Source organism: Thunnus thynnus, chromosome 19 (genome assembly GCF_963924715.1).
Source record: "Thunnus thynnus chromosome 19, fThuThy2.1, whole genome shotgun sequence".
Lineage (NCBI taxonomy): Eukaryota > Metazoa > Chordata > Actinopteri > Scombriformes > Scombridae > Thunnus > Thunnus thynnus.
The window spans coordinates 9,452,843-9,478,437 of record NC_089535.1 but is presented as its reverse complement, the minus strand read 5'-3'; the positions used below and the strand labels follow the sequence as shown (position 1 = coordinate 9,478,437).

General features: G+C 37.9%; 1 protein-coding gene across 1 annotated transcript in view; it reads right to left on the bottom strand.

Annotated features, from left to right (window-relative positions):
• lamc3 (laminin, gamma 3) overlaps positions 1–25,595 on the bottom strand; it is a 107,352-nt gene that overhangs the window by 64,174 nt on the left and 17,583 nt on the right. The window contains exons 3-4 of the mRNA XM_067574284.1: positions 17,278–17,408; positions 10,683–10,849 (exon numbers count right to left, since the gene is read on the bottom strand). Of these exons, the coding sequence (XP_067430385.1) occupies positions 10,683–10,849; positions 17,278–17,408 (298 nt within the window). The remainder of the gene's footprint in view (positions 1–10,682; positions 10,850–17,277; positions 17,409–25,595) is intronic.

The following is a 25,595-nucleotide window of genomic DNA, read 5'->3' as shown; positions in this document are numbered from 1 at the left end:
GTGAGAATGTTTTATTGTCCAAGCCTATCTTCAGAAAAGCTGAAAATTATCTCAAAAGTTTAGTTCGCATAACTTCAGGTCTATCAATGGGTTATGTCGAAAGTTACTTCATGTGTGAACTGAAGTGAGGAAAATTAGTTTGTTTAATTATAGTCCATCATCGTAAATGAGCTTAAGGGCAAACTGAACATCTGGCTTCTCATCCCTCTCAGCAAGTTCAAAAGTGTATTTGCTCATGTTTTAATTACTTGCTGCTCATGTTTCAGTACCTGATTTTTTATCAAGCTTTTGTATTTATTGTTTTATTTTGTCCTTTGGTTTGGTTATCTGCACTGAATAATAGGTATATTATTATTGTTATAATTCGCAGCTGTATTTAAATCACTCTATGTATATTATTTCTGTTGTAATGTACAGTAACAGCATTTGATCAATACTGCTGCAGTGTGTTTTCCATTGAGGTAAAGAAGAGGACAATAAGTATAGCAGTTTGGAGGTGGTATATGTGGGATGAAGACTGTGCACACACACACACACACACGCACACACACACACACACACACACACACACAGTATAGCAGATGGGAACTAAGAAAGGGCAAATCAGTTAAAGCTGCTTTTCAACAGGTTTTACACAAAGACTTCTACACAGCCAGTGTTTGACCATCTTGACCACATTTAGATCTGCCCACCCACATCCACCTCTTCTACATGCTGCTTTCCTCAGTCCTGTCTTGGGACCACACAGCCTGTGCATCACAGCCACTGTGGAGACTCCATAAAGTAAGGAGGAAGACTTAACTCCAGACTCAGTAGGAACAAAATGGTGCACAAAGGACTCCTGTCCTGTGATTGATGGAGCCACCTCCTCAAACACTACGCCTCATACATTTTTGGATGACCTTTATTGAGGAAATCTACAGGATTACAATAGAAATAAGTGTTAGAATATAAACCTTTGTGGTGACCGACAGCCTTCTCAGCTATAAATACTATAATTCTCAATCGCAAAGAATACATTTTTTATCAAAATAATAAGGAAACAGTTATAATGAAAGTATCTGCAAGTTGCAAAATCCCCCTTCTTGACAGCATATGTACAACTCTACAGTAAGTGGATGTCTCCACTACGGATAAACTTCCTGCAGTGTCCCTGTGCAGAAAAAGGGGATGGCCCAGTGCCTTCACTATGACTATGAGTCAGTGGCACTAACCTCTCTTGAGAGGCTGTTCCTGCAGCACTTCAGAGTCCAGCTGAAGGCTTCTAAGAACTCTTTAATTTGCATATCATGCCCATATAGGCGTGAACGTTGCCCTCATATTGCTCTTTGGGTCATAGAGATTAGCCTGGACACATAGTGAAAGCCATGTTCATCTTTATCAGCAGTGCTTTTAAGAGCACACAGCCCCAAATAAACTCTTATTGCAGTGTGGTATAGCAGTCCTGTACAAAACTGGTGGCATTTGAGTCTTGTCAGCATCAATCTGAGTGATATAAGATGTTTGATTAAAGAAATCACCCAGCAGAAATAACCTACTGTGATGCAAATATTGCCTGAACTACCTACTAGATGACACAATGTCACGAATGCAAAGAATATAACATGTAAATTAGTGAAAACAAACAAATACAGAACCCAGTTTATGTAAAATGAAATTATGATTAGAAAAAAAGTGAAAGCCAAATAATGAATATTCATTTAGTTGCTGAAGGTTTAGAGGTCAATGAAACAGGTTAGAAAAAAAAGTGTAAACCAGAAACTACAATGTTTCTGCATTGAATTAGACAAATATACAGTATATAGTGAACTTAGCTGGTTTTCTGAAGGCTAAAGGAGGTTGCCACCTCACCTCACCTCACCTGCATGAGAGGTGATACAATCCACCATCTTAGTGTCCTCTGCCCTTTATAAGAATCATTTCTTGTACTGTACTGTTGTGAAACCCATTACAAAGAGAGACAACAATCCCTGCAGGGACAGTAATTTCTCATTTTTACATCTAATTTGCTGGACAAATGAGATGTCGGACTAGCCAGGAGAGTGGGACACCAGCAATGATAAGAGGCCATGCTGCATATATATCTGCAATCTTTAGTGTGGTACAACAGACAAATCAGACCTCTGCCTAATACACACAATATTCAGCCTGTTGCCTTTGTGCTTGAGTTAAGATGTGTTTTTTTGATAAGAGGTTGTGTAAAAAAGCAGCATCTGCCAACAAGATCAGCCCGGTAGTCTATCAGCATTGTCTACTACATCACCAGAGGATTGGTCTGCACATAATTTTATGATCTCCTTTCACTCATGTCGAAGGAATGTGCTGCTGTTATAAGGGCCATGTCATTTTATGTAATTGCTAATATTTAATCTTTTCTTGTGTTTTTGCATTGAAACATTTAGTATCATTTTGGGAAATACACAAACCTCCTTTCTTGTCAAGACTTAAGACAAGACTTAAGATGATTAATACCACTCACATATCTGTCTGCTAAATATGAAGCTAGAGCCAGGAGACAGTTAGCTTAACTTAGCTTAAAACTGAAAGCAGGAACTCATTATCAAACTGTTCCTTTAAGGGGCATGTTGGGCATGTTTTTGGGGATATAATTACATGAACAATCGAAGATCTGTGGAATGTAAAACATTAAGATGTTTCAACTTAGATGCATAAGTTTCACTGCTACTGAACCTGGAGTGACATAGTTTGTTGTGTTTGGATATTATGTAAAACTTTCTAAGACTGATAACCCAGTTAATGATAAAATATCAGATTTCACTAAAGTCCAGTATGAGTTTTTCAATGTGCAATTTAATTGATTAAATCATATGTTACGAATGACCTAGAAAAATTGTTTTCATCCTCTACCAAACACAGTTCCCTGCAGTTACAGCTGTTAGTTTATAGTAAATGTTTGAAATCACAGTGAGCAGCCTCATCTACTAAAAATGTATATTAAATGTTCACATAAATAAATATAACAGGACAGCTGAGGCATAAGATGTACAGTGGATGGTCCATTAATCAGAGGATTCATGGTATCTTTGGTAAATAGAGGCAAATTGTAAAGCCCTTTGTCTGCTATGGTAGAAAAGCACCATAAAATGCAGTCCATTTACACATTTCATTGATTATACTCAATAAATACAACTCTAACCCTACACAGTGCACTGTCTGCCTTGATTTCTTGTGGCCAGCAGGTAACTGAGTTTACACAGAAAGCACAACATGAGAAGCAATTGTAATGCGGATCATGAGGACTCGGCCATTTGGGAGTTGAGGCAGAAAGGACTCAGCAGGAAATGAAGTGGAAGGATGTTGACAGGTGCTAATTTGCATTCTGGGTGGAAAGCAATCAGATTCATATATTCTTAGGTCTAGGTGGAAATGCAGTGTGGTAGCATAGTGTCATTCATACTGTATACTACTTGCTGTACTGGATATGGTTTGGATGTGGATGGGACTGAAGGGGAAGCAATGTCAAATTATTTAATTCCATCAAACATTAAAACTCTTTGTGCGTCAAAAAAAGAGGACTGTTCAAGCGATGTCATTGCGAGATGCACATTCAACAATTTTCTTTTTTGTTTTGTTACATAAATGATGGAGCTCAGGACTCATGGTTTATAAGGTAAGAATCTCTGTGTTACAGCTTTTCTGTCTGATGTATTGAAAAGTACAGAATGTAATTTACTGTTAAGAGTTACTACTGCTGTGCTATGTGCGTAAAAATTGGAGATGTTAATATCTTGTTCCTGCTGCTGTGCAATGGCACAGCATGTATTTAATAAACTCAAAAGAATCCTACATACAAACAGATGTGTGCAACAAATAAACATCACTACTGATGTTGGATGTTTCTCCCAAACCCTGATTATTCAGTGTCATGTAAACATAACTGGTAAGCTTTATTAATCTAATGCATTACAGACTTTGTAGAGCAGAGTGAAAGAAGCTAAAAGAAGTCTGTGTGTGCACCTCCGCCCACTAAAGCTGCACAAATTGTGGCTTTTACACTCTCTGTAATAATGTACCAATCTCAGGAGCTCATATGTGGAAGAAAAAGCCCGCTGTTCAGACATTTTCCTGGAAGCCTAGTTAACCGATACAGCTACCGTATATTGTTCACTGTGGCATCCTCTTATTTTGTGATTTGTTTGGGTGGCATGAGAGTGAGAGGGAGTCTGAATGTAAGTGTCACTCAGCCAAAAATTGATACTATTATTTTTTTCTCCATGATACTTCCCCCACATAAGCGCAACATACAAATTCACCTCTAAAAAGTCAATTTACCAGTTTCCAGCAAGTTGCTCTATTTCTAAATATGAAAAAATGTATTTTCCATATAGGCCATTTAAGTTATACTGACAATGACAATGGCAATTCATTTTCTAACCACCTGCTGCTTGACTATTTGTAATCGAGAAAACCATCTATATAATAAAATGTCTGTTTTGTGCAGAAGCATTTGGGGTTTGGTGGTAGATCGTATATTTTTTATTGCCCTAAATTACAAGAATACGAGTTCACAAAGCATACAAAAAGAACACAGGCAAAATAAAGATACAAAAGGAGATCAAACAGATTTTTGGTTTAAATGTACTTCTATATCTGTCATATTTCACAGTAGAGGCACTACCAGCAGGCTTATGATAAGTATGTGATACATCTATTATGAACTGTACTGTTGATATTTAAGAAAATGATCACAGTTTCCCAGCTACAACCACAGCCTTCAACCTTAAATCAGCGGCAAGAACGGATCTAAAGTGATGACCCACTGGAACAGCCCGGGGCTAAGCTGATGACAACATCAAACAAACAACGAAAATCATGAAGACCTGAAGCAACCTGCTTGAGCTGTAAATGATTTCAGTCTCAGAGGGGGATAATCTTGATGAGAATGACATCCCATTGCACCCCCGATACACACAAACACCAACTCTTGCACAACCCTTTGCATATTTCTCCACATAAGGCTAATCACAAAGCAAACAGCAAGAGTACCTAGACTGATAGTAAAACTACTCAGAAAAACACTCAAACACGATCAATTTAATACTGAAACACACATAAAAAGAGGCCCCATAAAGCCGCCATTTACCACCTGCTACTACACACAATAACATGTCGCATGTGGAGTTGTGTGTTTTCGAAGGTTTTTTTTTTCAACAAAATCCTTGATAAAGAATTTATATTGAGTTTAATCGGTGCCAGGAAGGGCAATTTTACTCTGCACTACTCATTTGTTGGAGAATGTGCAATTACAATCCAACAATGAGTGAGAAAAGTGGGAAGAATCTACGAAGCAATGCTGACAAAAACACAGAATCAAATGAGAAAATCAGGTCATCACTTAAGAATTACTGGTAAGAAAAATGAGTTCATTGCTGGAGTGAATGATAACCTGGAGAAGATGCTTGATAAAAAGATTGGAAGATGATAAAATTTGCAAAAGAGAATTTGAGAAAAATAACAAGAAAATGCAGAATAGTTTGCACATTGAAATTGGAATATTGAGCAGATGGAACAAAACATCAGGAAAACAACTACAACAGACTTCAATACAGAAATCAACATATTGGTTTTTGGTCTTTCTTTTGAGGAAGGAGAGCAGTTGGAGAACAGAGTGTCCAGGCTGTTTTCGGAGGGGCTGTGGTGTGACCCCCGTGCCCAGCCTGGTCACAGGAAAGGCTGAAAGCAAGAGGTGGTGGACCAGGCCCGACCAAGATCCATCTGCCTTCAGTCTGAGATAAAGTTGCATTATTAAGAAGGAAGCAAAAACTAAAGCATGGCAAGTGTAAATTTGCTCTGCGAAATCAGAAGCGGAGAGACTATAGGATTTAAACTTTCGTACTATCCTAAGGGAGATCCTGGTAAGGGAAAGACTTTGTTGTAACAGGGAATGGGCGCATTGTGAAACAGGATGAGGATCATCCATGCTGTACTTCGGATTACAGAAGATGAACTGTTTCTCTGGCCCATCATGTTCAGGAGTCTATTACTCTAGCACACTGGAATGTTAATGGATATGAATATGAAGAATATGAAGCAGTCTGCCAAGTATGCCTACTAAATATCTTATATTGATTATAATTGGAGTTGCCATGCAGCTGTTTTCTAATGGCCAGGATATCAAGTAGGCAATGCTATTAAGATAGAAGCATATCTTGTTTTGTTATTAATCAACCTGTCTAAGATTCAATAACACAGTCTCTCATGCTATTACAGTAAAACATATTAATGGCAGAAAATGGTTGAAAACGTTGCTGTCAAAGGGCATTTATTAAAAAAACATGATGGAACCATACTGTATGTTTGATCAAAGCAGGTTCATATTGTGTTATTGCATGTGGGAGGATTACACTAATTTGCCTAATTGACCAAAACATTATTCTGACAATCCATCAAGGGTCACCAGTGGGGTTACTTTCAGTAACATATTTGAATTAATGTGCTTGTTCAGGCATTTTAGTTGACGTAGACTGCCGTTCATCTTTCACTACTATCTTATCTCACCTTTGAGAAATTTGATTCTGTGATTATCATAATTTTCCTACATTTACAAATATAGAAACACATACTGGATTGTCTGAGATAAATACACATTTTATAAATGTTGTAATGCAATTGGATTTTCCACGATGACCACATATGATATGTATGAGGCTGCATGCTTATTATTGAAATGGAGAGCAAACTACACATTTAAGTAATAACCTGCACAGTGTGATTTACTGCATGCAGTTACAAAAGAAGAGGATAAAGAGGATTTACATAGTCAAAAAGGCAAAAAACACTAGTGCGGAAAATAAGTAGTCTATTAACTTTATGTCACTTTGTGTTTATTTTGCAAAGTTCAGGTTTTATCTTAATTATTGTTAAATGTTTTAGTTCTCAAAATGTCATAAGTCTGGTATTGTTTATTCTCCCTTGTAAAAGATTACTAGCTAAAAATTGCTTGAGACACTTGATACTTGTGGCAGATCTGTTGGAAATTGTCACCATTTAACAGCAATAATAGCCGTTATTGTAAATAGCCTACATAATTGCACTGCACGTGTTTTGCCTTACCGCCACCTTTCAAAATGTCTTTTTTTTTGTTCCACAATAACTGGAGTCGATGTTGAAAAGTGTTTCTGAACAATGCTGCCTCTAAATTGCATGAATGCACCATGTACATAATCATATCTCTTTTGGGCTCTGTTGTTGTTGTATTGTCAATTGTTGTTGCTGCACCATGTTTGAGTAAACAGAAAAGGTTTTGAAGGACTCTATTATAAGTCTTAGATTACATGTTTTAATACATTGATTACAGTTTTGATTATCTCTGTGTACTGGTTTGTGAAGAAAATTTCTATCCACAATATGAGAAGATGTTAAAAAAAATATAGCTTCATGCAAATCAATGCAGTTACCATGTAATTTAACGTTTGAAGTGACAAAAGAATACAATAAGACAGAAAAACACAATAAATATCTAAGAGTATGCATGTTCATGACAGATAATTGTGAAACAGATTTTCTTGTATGCTGAAGGTATTTTACAATACATGTTTTTCTTAGGATTATGTTACCAATAGGCCAGTGGCAATCAATGACCAGAAATAAAGCCTGACCATACTCTATATATAGCAAGTACAGTAGCCCAAGCCGCAGCCAAAGGTTTTTCAGCAGCCTCTTTATTGTCAGGAGATGGGGGAAGTGGAAGAAAGGGACAAGGGAGAAGGCAAATGGGGAGAATGCTTAATTGAAAACATTGACATATGCACAGAGTAGAGAAGCAAAGTGCTATCAGACGGGACTAAGTGAGTAACACAGGGCATCTATAAACCCTAAAGAACCACTCTCCGCAACACTCCTATCACTCTTCACAGATGCTTTTTAACTCGTGCAAGTCATGTCCAAGTTAGATCTCAGGTTTTCATTAGCAAATTGCAAGCCAAGATGCAAACCTTTCAAGGTCCAGAATTCTGACTGTGTCCATTATGAAAATGACATGATACTAGTTATATTGCAGTTCCACATGTCTTTCCCTCAAAGTTGTGTTAATAGTGTTTTTGCACAGCTCAGACCAAGTCCTTTCAATGTATTTTAATGGAGATTTTACAAAATCAGAAAAGGTTGAGCTACAATAGAAGCAACAGGCCAGATACCTGTAACACAAATGCTAGTCTCACACCTTTTGATCTTACAGAGATAACTAAGAGGGCTGAGAGGTGAAAAAAATATGTTTAAGGTTTGGTTCACAATTTTTAAATTTAAAACAATAGTCAGGAGCCAAAATAAACAATGAAACTGGTTTTGCTCGCTTCCTCCTGTTCATACTGACCATAAGAAGATCCCCTCCCTGGATGGGTAGGTAGGTAGGTAGGTAGGTAGGTAGGTAGATAGATAGATAGATAGATAGATAGATAGATCTTCTAATGGCCAGTATGAACAGGAGGAATGATTACAGGGCACCTGACTCTTGTTTAAGACAGAATTGAAAAGTTGTGAACCTATCTTTTAATTGAAAAAATAAGTTTTGCCCTAGGGTGAAGCCAAATTGGTAGCATAATGTTGTATGATGCAGGTCACTATTTTGCAAAAATAAAAAAACTAGGATGATTAGCTTATACTATAGCAAGTATTACTCTCAACAAAACACTCATAATATGCCATGTGCAAATTAGGTGCTGCACAATGGCAGTTGGATACACTACAGGATATGTAGACAGCAAACGTCACTGACTGCACTGCACTTTTTATCTCAGTTCCTGCAAAATCAAAGATCATATTCCTTCTATTTGATTAGGCCTACTTTGTGTGTTCTGAAAATGCACCTTATCTTTTATACCTTATTTCAGTGTAGTATAAAATTACATGCGGCCAAAGCAGTCTCACACCACTAAATGTTGATTTCAGGTATAAAGACAGGTCTCATCCCACTAAAACCCACAAATGTTTCAAATGTTGTTAGTTTGAAGACATCTCACCCATTGCTAGCAAATAGAGGGGCAGCACCATCCCGGCAAATAACACCAGACAAAATAACAAAATATGTACACTGTATGCAGTTTTTATGAATAATACCAGAGTGAAATGCATTATTTTAAAGGTGTGGACAAAATCGGAAAGACTAATTTTGCCCAACAGAAAATTACCATTAAAAAAACATTTTCTAAATAATTCTATAAAGCAGTTTCTTAATACTTCAAAACATATTTTTGCAACCTAAAGATAAACATTGTATAACAGCTTCTATAAGATCTATAAGATTACACTTTCTATGGTAAATGTATCATCCTTATATTTGTTTCTTTTGTTGTTCACGTGATACTGTGTTTAAAAAGTCAGTACTGTATTCTTTTAGGTTTTGTTAATATATTTATCATAGTGTCTATACAGTACATAAATAATGTCAGTTCTCTTTGAGATTTTACCCCTGTGTTCAACAACTTTCTAACCATTGTATTGACACAACGACAGCGTGACATAAATGTTTATAAAGTGTAAAAAAACATAAATTATGATCTTTTTTGGTTTTAAAACCTAAAAACAATTTCATTTCTACTGTTTATAAGTTCTACACATTTATTGTTTACAAGGGTAGTGTATTTTTTGTACTTCATTGCCTTGATGCAGATTAAACCTGATAACTGTCCTTTGTCAAAATGTTTTGCCCAAACATAGAAAGGATATTACAGTGGCAGTTCCGGTGCCTGACAGAAATAGAAAAGGTTGGTGGGGCAAACTGAGGCAAAATCATTTTTGTGCTAGATAGAGATGTATAATTACAGTGAGCATTCATTTTTATGCCTCCATATTCTGTGTCTCTTTTTTATAGCATGTGTTTATTTATTAATATACTGCATTGATTAAGTTGGGTGCAGTACTCTATTTAAGACACCATCTGCTTGGAACGCAGAGTAAGAGTAATTAAAACAAGCTTGCTGCTTAATAGAATTCAGCAAAAAACAAAAACAATTTGTGAGCCACTCTCCTTTATGGTTTTTATCCCTCAGCCAATTACAATTCATCCTTGACAGCATTCAGTAAAAGCGCACAGTCTGATGAACCGAACCTGATAATACTCATGCTAATTCATACGTACTGAAGCACTAAAGTGGGGATGCCTGCAAACATACAGTATGTGCATACAAACAACATTCACTCCTACAAATATCCACAGCTGATTAAAATATATACACAAAACTTCCAAGAGGCTGTTAGCAATACTTGTGAGCATATTTATGGACTTAATAATGCAGACATTCTTAAATTATTATGTGCTGTAATGCAGCCACAAAATTAATTTCATTAGCTTTTGTTTTGCTCATAAAGTAAGAACTAAACAGTGTGATGGCAGACTAGTTAAATGCTGTTGCTGAGTTCGACATAATAAAATACCATTCAATTTACGACTTAATGAGAATCAATGAAGTTCAATTTCTATCAACATTTGCCATACTGATTGTCAGGCTGTAGTCCCTTTTAATATCTACTTGCTCATGCAGAAAATGGAGGAAATGTACAAAACTTTAAAATATACAGTACTGGAGATTTTTCGTCAGGTGGTATACTGATGGATTTTATGGGACCTTGGTCAGCTTGAGCTTGTCACTTGAATTCCACACAGCCCTGTGGATTTTTTCAGTAGGCTGCACCCAGTCAGCTTGTAACAGAAACAGGCTACTCACTCAAACACTCGTTGGCGGAGTCCCCAGTGGCCCTGGCCCAGGGTCTGTCCTGGTAAAAGGGGTGACATTTCTGGCAGTCAACTCCAACTGTGTGATGTTGGCAGGCACAGACCAGGCCGCCATGTTCCCCCTCAACACACTCGCTGGCATGACCGTTACACTTGCATCTGAGGGAAACATAGACAGATGGTTATGTAGAGGATGCAAATACAACTTTTCCTATACACACACATTCTCTCTCTGTTTCTCCTCGTTGACTCAAGTGTAGACATGTTTTTTTTTTTGTTTTAACTATTTATTTATTGAGTTTTTTTCAAACAGAGCTGTCTACAGGAGAAAACACAGAATTGAAATATCAAAGATAAAAAAAAATAAAATAAAGTGATTTCACAAGACCAGTCCCCTCACCCCCACCACCAGACAAGGGCTGTAATAAAAGCCAATGTATCTGAGGGGAAGAAAAGAAGGGGGTTCAGGGACATTTAGTGAAATTAACACAAAATTTACACAAATTAGTACATAGAAATTCAACCACACATCTCTACATCTCATTGTCAACCCACAACAGACTGTGAAATATTTCCCATGTCGCTCCTAAAACCAGATCAGCATTTATCAAAGAGATGTGGTTTTCTTTTGAGATTGAACATATTTTTTTCTCATGCCATGTATGAGGAAATTTCTTTAAGCCACATGGAGACAGGGGGAGGATCTGCACTTCTCCATAACAAAGCAATACATTTATTACCAGAAATCATGGCCAGTTTGGTAAACCGCACCTTATTTCTTTTGGCAAGAGGGATATCAGATATGTCGCCTAGTAAGGCTAGTTTAGGTGAACAGGGGATCTCAAAGCCAGTAATCTCTTCAAGAATCTCTAATATTGAACCCCAATAATGTTTTAATGTATTACATTTCTAGAACATGTGAATAACGTTACCGGTCTCTGTTTTGAATTTATTTTACCTATGGAGTCTTTCTGGTGTAAAATAGGTTCTGTGGATTATGTGGAACAGCAAAAGCTTCTGGCAGCTTTTATATGAGAGAGTTAGTGCCTCCTCACATAGTGATTCCCATTAACTGTCTTCAAAAGTACCGTTCTGGTCTTGCTCCCATTTGGTTCTAGTGTTTATTGGTTTAGTCTCTGGGAAGGCTGTTATATGTTAAGGACAAAATGCCTCTGGGGTGTTTTTAGAAATTTGTCAATTGGGAGGGGCTTTAGGGGACTAGAGTTTCCTCCTTGAAATTTACTTATGAGGTGTCTTACCCTTAAATATTTGAAGAAATTAGTAGTTGGGACGTGGAAGGCTCTATATAACTGTTCAAAGGACATAGGTATGTTATTCTCGTAAAGGTCCCCAAATTTCTTAATTCCCTGATTGTGCCACATTGGTTATTGGTTATGCCCTCTCTGAGTACATTTAGTAAAGCAAGGTTGGTGTGGAAGGGAGTATTACTGTGAACTGCAATAACATTATTAAGATGTGTCTGAATGGCAAACCATGTTCTGAATGTGTGTTTAATAAATGGAATACCAGTGCCATTCTTCAGAGTATGGTATGACTGGATTAAAGGAATGCCAGCCAGCAGCACAGCTGATGTGTGGCACTGCTGTATTTGTTTCCAAGCAAGGGAGTTAACTAGCTCTGTCTGCCAGAATCATATTGCCCTGGACTATGCAATCCAGTGATACAACTGAAAATCAGGGTGCTTTGATCCTCCACACCGGGGGGTATTTTAAAGGGTTTTGATTTTAATTCAAGGAACCTTCCTCCTCTAGATGAATGTAGAATTCATCCTTTGTAGTTTATTGATGATATTCTTATGTATAAATATGAAGATGGTTTGAAACAAGTAAAGAAATGTAGGTACCATGTTCATCTTAATATAATTCACTCACCCAGACAAAGAAATTGGCAACTGCATCCATCTGTCCTTCTCCACCTTTTTAAGCAGTGAGTCATGATTTAGTGAAAAAGTTTTGTCTAGTTGATTGAAATCTTAAAGCCCAACTATCTTATAAGTTGAGTGTTCCCCCGAAAGGGCCAATTGTTCCTTAAAATATTTTCAGCTAGAGAATTTAGGGCCACACTTTTTGTACATTAACCTTATATCCAGAAATCACATCATACTTTGACAAGAGGTCCGTGAGGGCAGGCATGGATGAGTCTAAATTGGTAAGAAACAAAATTATGTCATCTGCATACAAAGAGATGGCATGGTTCTCACCCCCCACTTTGACCCCAGAGATAGGATTATGTGACCTTACTGCAATGGCTAGGGATTCATTTGCCAATGCAAAAAGTAAGGGATAGGGGGAGAGGTGGTGAAATATCAGTATTTGTCTGTATTCTGGAAGTAGGATTAAGATACAGTATATGGATCATCCTTGGTATATTTGGGTCGAAGTTCATTCTGTGTAGAACCGTAAAGATAAAATGCCACTCTATGTGGTCAGAAGCCTCTAGTCCATCTAGTGAGATAGCTATGACCAGATCCTCCATGGATTTAGCACAGTGCATTATGTTGAGGAATCTCCTTACATTGTCTAATTGAGACTTATGTCCCTCCTGCCATACATCGAGTAAATTGAGGGCCTTAGCAGCTGAGGTTAGGGTCTTCTTGGTTTGGTCCATAGATGTTAAGCATAGTGACCAGTTGGTCTCCAATGTACCTCCTGACTAAAAGATATCTGCCCCCTCTATCCTTCTCAGCTTGTTCTGCTTGGAAGGGAATCCCTTTCCCTATCAAAATAACCACCCCCTTGCAAGGAAGCTAAATTAAGGAATAGAATATTTGAATTTGCCATTGTAATGTTCTGTATCAGTTAAATGAGATAAAATAAACCACATAAATTTTACGCCTTCTACGGAAGTAGAGAACTTTACAGCGCTTGGCCAGCTGGTTAAATCCGTTTGTGTTCCAGTTAGTAGATCAGAGCAAAAAAAGTCATAGTGTAGTAAATGAAAACATGGGTTCGGCCTACCTTGATGGTTGATGTAATAACGTGAATGAGAAGGAGGAATGAAAAGACATAAATGAAGGTAAAAAATGAAAGAGTATTAGTCAGTTAAGTATAATAAATGTCCTATCTACTACTCACCCTCTACCCCTCAAAACCCACCCACCCCATGAAAAAGGAAACTTGCCTATGTTTCTTCCCAACATCATGAATAGACAAGAGTAGGGTGAAACCAAACTACCTAAACCTCAGAATATATAAGTTAGGAACAACTCCATTATGAAACACTTCTGAAACTTCCCTGAAGAATCAAGGGGAGGAAAAATCTGATTTTGTAAACTTAAATCTGAAATCTTAAAACGATTGTTCAAGGTCCTTTGAATAAAGCTTTACATATTTTGAGATTTTAATCATATGAGACCAGTTATCACTAACCATATTACAGATAACATATGGAACAATAGATGAAACTAATTAAAATATAAAATGTGTTATAGCCTAATTAGACTTCAGTTAGGGGAGTAAGGAGGGGGAAAAAAGGGAAAGAAAAAGAAAAAAAATTGTAATTGGTAAGACAGGTAACTCAAAACCCCCCCCAAAACTCTACCCTTAGATTACAGATGCCAGCCTACATCATAATGTGTCCTGAGCTAACCTGTGCTAAGTGTTAAGCAGGTACATCTGTATTCCAGGAAGTCCAGGACCAAATCTGTAGGATGAAGTAGCCTAAAGGAAATGTTCTTGTCGTGCAGCTTCTTCTTCAGCGGCGTGAAGACCTTTCTTGCAGAGAGCTGTGGACATATCTCAAAAGATCATAATATTGGAGTTACCATACTAGCAATCTTTTCTTCCGTGCCACGTTGAGAATTTTCGTCACGTCTATAAAGCGAAGCAGACAGATCACTAGAGCCCGAGGGAGGCGGCCTCCATCAGTGTGACGTTGGAGTGTACGGTGAGCCTGCTCAGTCTCAATTGAGTCCACAGTCTCCAGGCCTAGTATTTTTGGAAGCCATTATTGTAGGAAGGCAATGGCATTTTTTCCCTCCACACCTTCTGGGAAGCCAACCAGCCTTAAGTTGAGGCTCTCTGTCTGGTTGACCTTGTTTTGTCCTCAATCTCTTTAGCGCATTGCCCCAGCGAACGGTTGTCACTGATACGTTTTTCCGCCATGTCAGCTAAAGTGTTCAACTTTTGACCCAACAAGGCTGGATTTGGTTGAACCCTTTATTCCATTTCTTCATGAAACCATGTCAGTGGAACGTCAATGTTAGCCTCAAGCAAGTTAGTGCTAGCCATAGGTGATGCAGGTGGCTTTCTTCTTTTATCTTCCTTTGTCACTGCTTCATCTTTTTTTTCGGAGGCATTTCCAGTTTAGCAGTGTTGGTTTATACTAATAGGCAAAAAATACTTGAGTTGTACTTAAGTTGCACGGAGTAGGAGTAAAAGAAAAGACTTTATATGGGAGCTGGTTTGAATGTGTCCAACCTCTACGCGGCCATCTTGCCTCCCCTGTTTCAAGTATAGACATGTTCATGCACACAGTGAATAGAGTAGAACGCAGAGGAGAAGGGAAAGTGAGAAGATATTTCCACCATAAGGAGTTGTCACTTCCTATTTTCTTTCACGGGCATAAATGTGGCCTGAGATGATTCAACTGTGCACTCATTGCTAAGACACTCACCCTTCCCTTGGAAACAAGCAAATTTCTCTATGAGTATTAGTATCTGTATTGAATGTTTATCTACATGTATGTCTATATTTACAAACATCTTTTTGTGTACACACCATCTTCAGGTTAGTGTATGTTTTATAACTTTCAGCAAAAAAAGTAGATAAGTCAATAATCGTGAGATAAATGTGATTTATCAAGTCCATTTTCACAACAAGATAGTTAATAAATGCTGATTTCCTTTCCCACTGCACATGGAAATCCTATAATTTCCTCTGAAACATGCAAACACCGCAGGTGGCAGCTACGCCTTACCGTGTGTATTATTTCCTAGCAGTGTTGCTGGGTTCTGTCAAGTGGCTCTGATAGGGGACAGGGACTTGTCGCTGAGTGGCAGGCTCTGTCAAATTTAGCCAGCTGTCCCGGATCCAGACGTATACTTGCCTGAGGCTCAGACCCAGTTATTTCTGTTGTTACCGCGACAACAACAACTTAGTAACTCTAAAGTGCCTCCAGTCCGCATATCAGATCTCTATGTTAAGGCAGACTTGAGCTTCTGAGTGATAATTCTAACTGAATATGTTACTGTATGAGGGACATGACCTAGACTTTACAGGCTGTATACAGCATGTGCAGTTCAAAAAGTGATGTGCAATATGTTGAGAGCCCTCATGTTGTATTAGTATGACAAGATACATAACCAGCATTTTTCATATATTAGTTTACTTTAAGTCTACTTTTTTATTTGCACATATATCAGCATAAAATCAAAAAAGAGAAATAAAAAAGATATGACAGAAAAAGTCACATTTGTGGATCATAGCATGTTTATTTTTGTAGCAGTTCACCTTGTATTGTGGTTGCATTGATATTTTGTATTCAATGACGCCATCCTTACAACATCTGTACTGGCCAACTTGGTGAGGTGTTGCACTGAGGTGTAAAGGCATGTGTAGTTGTACAGAAAGCACTGGTAGCAAGGCTAACATGTTGTCATGTGGGTCTCTCCCCCAGGTGTTGTGGCATTGGTGGGTAATTTGTCATGCTGCTGCAGTGATCCTAAATGTTTATGACAGGTGTCAGATCAAGTTTATATTCTTTCTGAAGGCTTCATCCCAACTACTTAATCGTCCATTTCTATCTGCAGTGCCAAGGTGCAGCCTGGTCCTTGGCGCCATGTCCTTTCTCATTACTGTGAGTAATAAACCAAAAGAACTGGAAGGAAGATGGAGGATTATATGGGTTTATTCTCATCAGATGGCAACAGCAAGGTGTTTTTTTAATCAGTTTTGCAAACAGCTGTCCAGGATAAGGTATTGATTCCTTGTCTTGCTTTGTACACATACAGTATAGTATGTGTTATAGCACCATGCTTCCTAAAATTTATGTTCATATACAACTAATTTGGGCCATTAAATACATTTTGGAGGAAAGGCAACATAAGAAGGATATTTTATTTTGAATGTGTCTGTAAACTGTTCATTGCAAATACAAAGTGTTCATACTGAATCTATTCAGAAACGATTGTGGTATTGGTTAAGCACGGAAAATGTCAATGCTGACTTGAAGCACCAGATTAGACTCACTGCACTGATTAATATTTCATCAAATCCATGATCTTTCCTTGACCTTTCCTTAACCCTAACCCCATGAACCCTTGACTCTGGTGTTAAAATCTATGCTTCATGCCCAACCATCCATCCCTACTGTACCTCCTCTTGGCAGTTTATTTGGTAATGCCTATATATGAATGGATTTTGTTGAAGACAGGTATGAATTTGCAATATGTTTGAAACTGTTAAAGCTGGAAATTCAAAATGATTTGAGCAAAAAGAGAGCATGATAAAGTTTTTTGGCTCAACTACAGGGACAAAGCTCAAGGTTAAACTTTGAAGTAATCAGAAATAATGTCTGCTATGCAGGGTGACATTGTCCTAGAGGGCACATTTTCAGGTTTCACTTACCTGCCACCCACAGAGAAATCAGAGATGGCATAGAAGTACGAGCGCAATACTTTAGCGTCCTTGAAGAACTCGTCTCCAAAGGTGTTCAGCCTGTCCAAAGAGATGAGCAGGTCGGTGGCTGTCACCCATTCCTGGAAAAGGAAAAAAAAAGTAGGGAAGAAGAGAGGATCAACAGGGTGAAAGCGATGTTATAAAACTCCTTTTGATGTCGCCCACTTTAAAAAGTGGAATGAATGGGAACCGGAGGGGGGCAGCGTGTTGGCTGCTGCTGTTCTTGGCAGAACAAGGAAACAGACAGGAAGTAAAAAGGAGAAAAACTAGGCTTTAGTTAAGAGAGGCAAGTAGAGTGAGGATATGTTAGACAGCAAAAGTTGACAGAGCAAAGAGAAAAGAAGTTGAAATGCAGGGTTTGGAGACTGGCATGACAGTGTAATGCAGAGTTGGCCCGGCCATTGGAAGCAACGGGAGAAATCCCGGTGGGCTAGTTGCTTTGTGGGCCGCTTGAGCAGCCCATTATACAAAAACAAGAGCAAGCGTGCCACTTGAGCTGCCAGTTATACAAAAACAAGAGCAAGAGAGATACACCGTCGACCTGGCAGCAGCACTCCCCCCACCCCCGTCGACCTGGTCAGTCTGTGTAAAAAAAGTCCAGGGCCGTTTTTTTGTCCCACTCCCAGACCCTGATGTAACAGCTGGGGAGAGAGCAGATGTAATGGGGAGATAATGAGTATGGTGTAGGAAATTGAGTTAATGTCAGAAAGGTGGGTGAAGAAAGAAGGGGATTAATGGAGACAAAAGCTGAAATATGAAAAAAACATGAGAAAAGAGGCAACACTGCAGCACTACTTCAGTATAATGGATGGCACTTGGCAAAGCTCCCAACCCTGATATGATTTAAGCTCCTCTGTTTGAGCCCACCGCAAAGGTAAAGACTGGATGAAGCAAGAGTGGGAGAAGAAAGAGAAGAGGGATAACACAAACAGAGGAAAAGCAAACGGGATGTGCAATCCTGGGGTGGAAGATAAAAGGGAGGCCAGGTAAAAGGAGAACAAATGACATGAGGAATCTCTTACCCGTGAACAGTACCAACTTTAAAACAAATAGCTGGAGAGAAACTTTCTGTCTGTTTCTTGGCTGGTTTGGGACTCTGTGGCAGTCCTGAAAAAAGCCTGTAATGCCGTACATTTTGAAGCTTCTCCCCAGAGGTGTCTTTGAAGTGTGGCAATGGGAGAGACGGAGATGGGAGCCAAAGGGCCTCAGACTAAAAACATATGTGATGAGTTCGTTCATTCATGGTTTTTGCACACGCTGCAGTTTGTCTTTGTTGTGCTTAACCCCATCATAGCACATATAAGATAAGGCCACACATGGTTTTGCCTATTTGCCCTGTAAAGTTACCAGTGGTGCAGGAAGTACTGAGGTTTTTTTACTTAACTAAAAGCAGCAATACCCCAATGTAAAAATACTCTAACAAGTAAAGGTCTCGTACTGAAAATGATAAGTAAAACTTAAGTAAAAGTGAGTATTATTAGCAAAATGTACTTCAACTATCAAATGTAAAAGTGCTCAATGCAGAAAATGGTACCTAAGAGTGTTACACTGTTATATATTATTCAATTATTATTATTGATGCATACACTGCTGGGTCGTTTATTTAATAACAATGGATTGTTTTAGAAGCTCATCATATGCTTTGTATGCATATTTTTAATTTGTTAAGTAACCATAAATGTAGTGGGGTAATAAGTACAACATTTCTCTCTAAAATGTAGTAGAGTAAAGGTATAAAGTGGCATAAAATGGGAAATACGTAAATAAGTAGAGTACAAGTAGACCTCAAAGATTTACTTACATACAGTATTTCAATATATGTACTGAGATACATATAACCACCTCAAAAGGCTTATACATTATTACTGAGATATTTTTTAAGAACAATTCCTAACTCCCAGGCAGTCATTGTTTCAGGTCACTGTGCAGTGAAAATTCAATTCACACAGATATGAAACTTCCTTGTGACAGACAATCCATCACAGTGAACGATTCGTCTGGTTTATATTTTTAATGTGGAATTGGAGTTGAAAGCAGGGACCATTATGAAAACAAAATAACACATTAAAGCTCCAACGTTCAAAATGTAAGCGTTGGCTGCTATTTTGCTTTGCTTTCTTATTGCTTTGCTCATTGGCAAATAAGCAAACATGAATATTAAGAGAAAGAGCCATGGATTTAGTTATTTCTATCATCAAAAAAAGGTCCCTGACTCAAACCTCGTGTTGGAGCATAGCTAATAACAACAATGAGGAAACATTTCAGTCCCTGTTCACACTGTAACTGCTTTATCATGCAATGATAACATGTAAAGATTCAACTTTAATGGATTATCAATCTCAAGGAAGTTTTAGCTGTAGAGAAAGGAACAGAAAACAATGAAGCTCTCTGTAATTTGTGAAGTCAGTCTAAAAAAGAATACATACAGAAATTATAGCAGGGACCCAGTTTCACAATGCAAGTGTTAATGTTCACACCAAACCAAGTTGTTACCAGTAATTATATTAATGTGAAAATGATTACATTAACCCATTGTTTACCACCCCCTATCAGTAACTATCTAGAAATATAACTGATTGACACTTATACCCATATTATTGCATTTAATAGTAATATTAAACAAGAAAATGTGAGCAAAAAGCTTTAAACTCAGGTGTAAAATCACTTTAATTCTTTAATTAGGAAAATTTGGAAGCTCTAAGTAATTTACAAATTCATTCACGATTATAGCGGGAGCTTAGATTGGTTATTCATACCTCACACTGTGCTTAATACAACCTCATTTTGCATCTATTACACGACATCCATAGCCAATGGTTGTATTGTAAGAACTCTTATTATACATCCATGCCACAGCTCTACCAGCTTTGCTGCTACTAAATAGTGTTTTCTAGCTGGAAAGAACCAAGTAGCCTAAATTTCTAAAGCCATCCAATTTCAAATATTTGAAGGGGCGCATGCCCCTCAAGTTGAATGGCAACAATGCCTCTCATTATAGATGAAAAAGTATGGCAACAACTGGTATAATCCCTTTAAGTTAAAGTATACACTATACCAGAATCTGTATAGTACCTAATGAACATTGAACAAATAACATTTTCATTTTTTAGCTCCATAACAGTTACCATATAATACAATACAGTTACTCTTTGTAAAGCATGTGAAGAAAATTGCTTAATTCATTGGTAGCAAGAAATATTAAAAAGGTGACACCATTGAGCCCTCTGAGGCTCTCTTCACAGATACCTAATGTGATTTCTCTCAGCCTCAAATAGCTTGAGCACTGCAGTAAAAGTTTGGAACTAAGTTATCTTTAAAAGAACTTTTTTCTTATGGGCTTTCTTGTTTCTGTCAGCATGACCGCCATCCTCCTTTTTCAAAGGAGAGGATCTTGGGATTCAGACCACCTGCGTGGTCCATGCCTGCAGTTCTAAGAGACATACTGGTGGGGCATCAAGAGGTCATAGCCCCTTATTGGAACATCTGGTGTGAATATGCTACACATGTGTTCCTGATTGGTTTAACCCTTGCATGGATGGTGTTAGCATGACTGGACTTCAGTGCCACCTGTGGGTGAACTTTGTCAGTAAACCCTAATAAGAAGACTATCCAGGGAGGAGTTCTATGTACTCAGCAATGTGCAATCAGTGACTGTATAGGAATATCTAATCAACAAGTTTTACATTATTTTTTTAAATTTAATTAGGCCAACTGGTGGCTCCTTTCCAGCAAGATTCTGACTGTTCTGCAGTCATTACTCATCCTGCTTCAAGTATTCTTACCTGAAATGCCCTCTTACTTTACCTTATAGCTGCCCTCTTTATTTTCCTTTCTCTCTCTCTGACAGCCTTATCTCCGCACTCTCTTAGCTGGAGTGCACTTCAGGATTTCCAGACAGTTCTATGCCTTAGCAGCCTATTGAGGACTATAGAGCTGCTATTTTGTAGTAACCCTAACTACAGTGTTGCAGAATTGAGTGCAGTTGACTGCTGTGCTTTTGTTCCGGCCCTTGCTTATCGACTTTGCCCCAGCTTGACATGGCTCTACCGGCTAATGGGGTTTGGATGACACTAAATGACCCTGATGCACTGCAGTTGCATGGGGAAATAGATGCTCATTCTTCATTTTGTCTTACACTACCAGTACATGCCATGATTTTCATCCGTTGTTTATAAGAGGACCTGTGGAGTTTGAGATGGGAAATATTGCTGCAAGGTAACAAATTAAGGCAAAATGAGGGGCAGTGAGGTTGAGGAAATGGAGAGGAAGGAGATAAAGGAAACTGTGCTTTAACTTTCTGATACAGACTGGTCAGAACAAAGCAAGAGCGTGCACAAATAGATGATATAAGGTGATTCATCCTTGGTTAATGCTTACAAAATGTTTCCATATCCATCTTTTCTCAGATTGCTTATCTATCTTGTCATGCATGCTGTACATGTTTGTTATGCCTGATTTACTATTTTATGCCTGTTTGTCTAGTGTCTGGTTATCTCTTACAATATTATGAAACAAGCCCAGTGGTTAAGGCCCCCATAATGAAAATACATGCCCAGTGCACAGAAAGTGATGCTCAACAAGTAAAGGAATTACATATAGTCCACAACAATGAAAAGAGATAGCAGTCTGATACAAAAGCAGCACTGAGGAAAGTAAAGAGGTAGAGGACAGTGTGGTGGACTGGTGTTTAACCTTATAGTAACTGTATAGCAGGTAATGTTTACCTGCTAGGAGAGTAAATATACGCACATCACATAGAATCAAGGCTATTATTAAGTAGCATCAATGAACAAGTTCTGACCTGATAAAGATCCGAGTAGGATCGAAACATTGTCCTGGTTAAATTGTGTGGCTTGGAGTTAGGACAGGGCAATAAAACAGTCTCGATACAGGATTGCCATAAAATGACGATGATAAACTTTTTTTTTACATTTTTTACTCACATATCAGAAATACATGCAACAACAGCCAGTCAGTCTGCAGTTTTTGGCCTGCATGTCAAAGTACATGGCCATTTCCTACTGCAGCCAACAAGGCTACTCTAGTGCTGGAGTGCCCATCATGTCTAACACCAAAAAAACGTGCTCTATGTTATGGACACATTTCCCTAGTAGAGACATCCTGTCTGCAACTGCGGCACGGTCATCACACGCCATTGTTTTAACAAGGCTGCTTGGACTGCGAATGCACAATGATAACTGCTAAGCTAGGCTAAGCTCAAAGCCAGTAAACAGTAGCAACGAAAGGCTAGTTACCCACTAACACTAGTGTCATTTCATAAAGAAAACTAGTGAATGTCTAATATCTAATATGTGAACTATGCACAGAAAATAATGTAGTCAGTAAGATAAATGAAGAGATTACAGCAGAATATATAATGTGTATATATATAAGATGTAGCATAATGACGAGATTACAAGTTTGATTTCTACTCAGATTTCTACCTCTAAAACATTTGAGAGATGTAAAACCAGTACATAATTAATTTTAAATTTATTTAACAGTTGAGTGTATGAATGTGCCATGGCCTTTGTGATCCACTTTGCTGCCCTGCCAAAGGAATTTGATGTGATAGTAATTACTGCTTTTAGTTTTATTCACATTATTTTAATAAGTTGCAAGGCAAGCTAACTTGTATTGTTTTGTTGCAGCAGATAAAGCATGTTTGCAAAGTTAAATGTTTACATTAAGATGTTATTCAATATATCCTTTTATCACAAAATATATTCCAAACCAAACCATGTTTGCACAGGTAAATGTTTACACTATGTTATTCTATTTTTTATGTTAATAAACTATATTCTAAAGTTTAAGTAATGGAGTAAGTGTGCAGGTGTTACTTTGTTCAATAATGTTTATCATGGTTATCATCTTAGTTTAGTGTGTTAGAATGCTAATATTAGCTAATTAGTACCAAACTCAGACATACAGCTGGGATGTGACGTCTTTAGTTTTTAAGGTATTCGGTCATACTGGACAAATTGAAATTTTCACCTGATGATGGCGCTAAATGAAAAGTCAACAGACCACCAAAGTCAGTAGAATTCATCCTTTGGGGACAATGAATGTTTGTACAAAATGTTATTGCAATCCATCCAGTAGTTGTTGATGTGGCCAAAAAATATGCCAAACATTATGAGTACAAAATAATAGGTAGATTTTTCAATAATGTAGAATCACTTAATGAACAAAATTCACAAGAGTGTCTTCTTGGTTCTGATGAGATTCATGTAGCAACAAAAATGTAGTAAGCAAATTGTTGAACACAGAGTGGCTGGTGTCAATAAACTAGCAGTTCATATGTATTAAATCACTATATATTATTCTTTTGTTGTTGTTTTATAGATGCTACCTCTTTCAATGGGTAACTTATTACAGACATTTTCTTTTTTTTCTATGTGATTAAATCTCAACTAAAATTCAGTATATTCAATAAATAACACAAAAGGGCCATAACGTACATGACCTGCCCTTTCATTAAATTCTTAAATAAATGCTTAGGACAGACTGATGATCATTAATGTTAAAATGCACAAGACTCCTGCCTCTTCTAATGAGGGCCATGCTGGACATCGGTACTACATTGCCATCGTTTCCAACACTCAGCTCTCATGCTTAAACACACACATACACTGTAAGAAACTTACCGTGAAAATCACACTAATTAACTGGCAGTAAATGATAAAAAAAATAAATGCATTGTTAGCGTTTCAAAATTTGTATCATTTATCACAGAGTATGAGACCATTATCATATGGAAGAGTTATTAGTTATGCTTGATAGAACAATGCTAATTGTGTAAGAAAAAGCAGACATAGTTCCAAATATCACTTACTGCACTGAAAGGAAGCAGTTTCTTAGGGTTAATTAGTAGTCAGCCCATTACTTATTATTTGTGCAAACTGCAGCAAAAGCTTAATTAACTTTGATTCTCACTCCCTTGGAATTTGGGCTCACAACGCTACAGTGATGCTGACTTAGGGATAGGCCAAGGTGTGGTGAGTGGCAGTGAGCCAGTTCTGTGCTTAAGACAGTAACGGTCTAATGATTCAATGAGGAGGTACACACATGCATAGACACATGTAGAGTACATGCAGACATGTATTAGGCCACCCACAGCAAAGTTTTTTGATGATATCAAACATCAGAGGACATCTCTGCTTAGGAGCTTATAGCCTTTACCCTCACCTCTAAAATCTCTCTAGTCTCTTTCCCCCTGTCTGTCTCCACCTCTTCTTTTCTCTCCTTCCCTTCTCCTCTCTCCTCTTTCCGTTCCAGTGTGTTTCCTTGAACTCTGGAGCCTCTGGCTGCAGGCAGTGACAGGAAAGAGAGCAGTGTCCCTCATTCCAAAGTTAATAACTTTTTAATTTAATTGCTTGAGTTCACTGTGCCCTCAATATGTATTTTTTCCCCTTTTACTCAATGTCATTCAATGCTGGAGCTCCAATTTGCCACACAGCTTTCTAGAGAGAGAGAAAGAGAGAGAGAGAAAGAGAGAGAGAGAGGATGGACTGGTGGCAGGGGAGACGACAAACCGTTTTAATGGATGACTGAACAAATTAAATTTGAATTCATACAGCAGCTTTCATCTTATGCGTGATTATTGAAAAAAGACAGCTTTACAAACTTGACAACAGAGCCCCCTTTGAAGTAAGCCATTACTTTAGAGAAAACATCTAAATGCCATGTTATAAGGTGAGTTGTTTATTCCAAATAATTCATATGGCAGTGAAAACTCAACACATTAGATCATCAATATAACACGGAACATGATATTTATGCAGATGACAGTTAGACGAGACAAAAACATCTGTGCATTAAAGTATCACAAGTCGTCTTTTTTTCAATGTAGTTTTACTTCAACCTCTCAAAATGACAGGAAGATATATTTTAAAAGCAGCAGATGAAGCGTGTGAAGTCTCTATATTGAAACTAAGCGCTCCTCAGACTGAGGCACAAGCGGCAAATCTGCAAAGGGATTAAAATGCTAATAAAACAGGCAGAATGCAATTCCTGTTTTAAGCCTCATGAAATATGCATGTATCTGTATGAGCCATAGAGGAAATGACACACCGACATGCCATTGAGGGGAACAGGGATCATTTTATGCTCTGTTGACAATCTGTATGTAAAAAGTGTGGTTTTAACCTCTGACACAAATGCCCTATCTTTATCCCTGTGCATTAAAAGCCAATTGATAAATGTGATTTCTAGGAATAAAAAATTCCGTTCACTGAGACATGACACATCAGAAAAGTGCCTTTTAC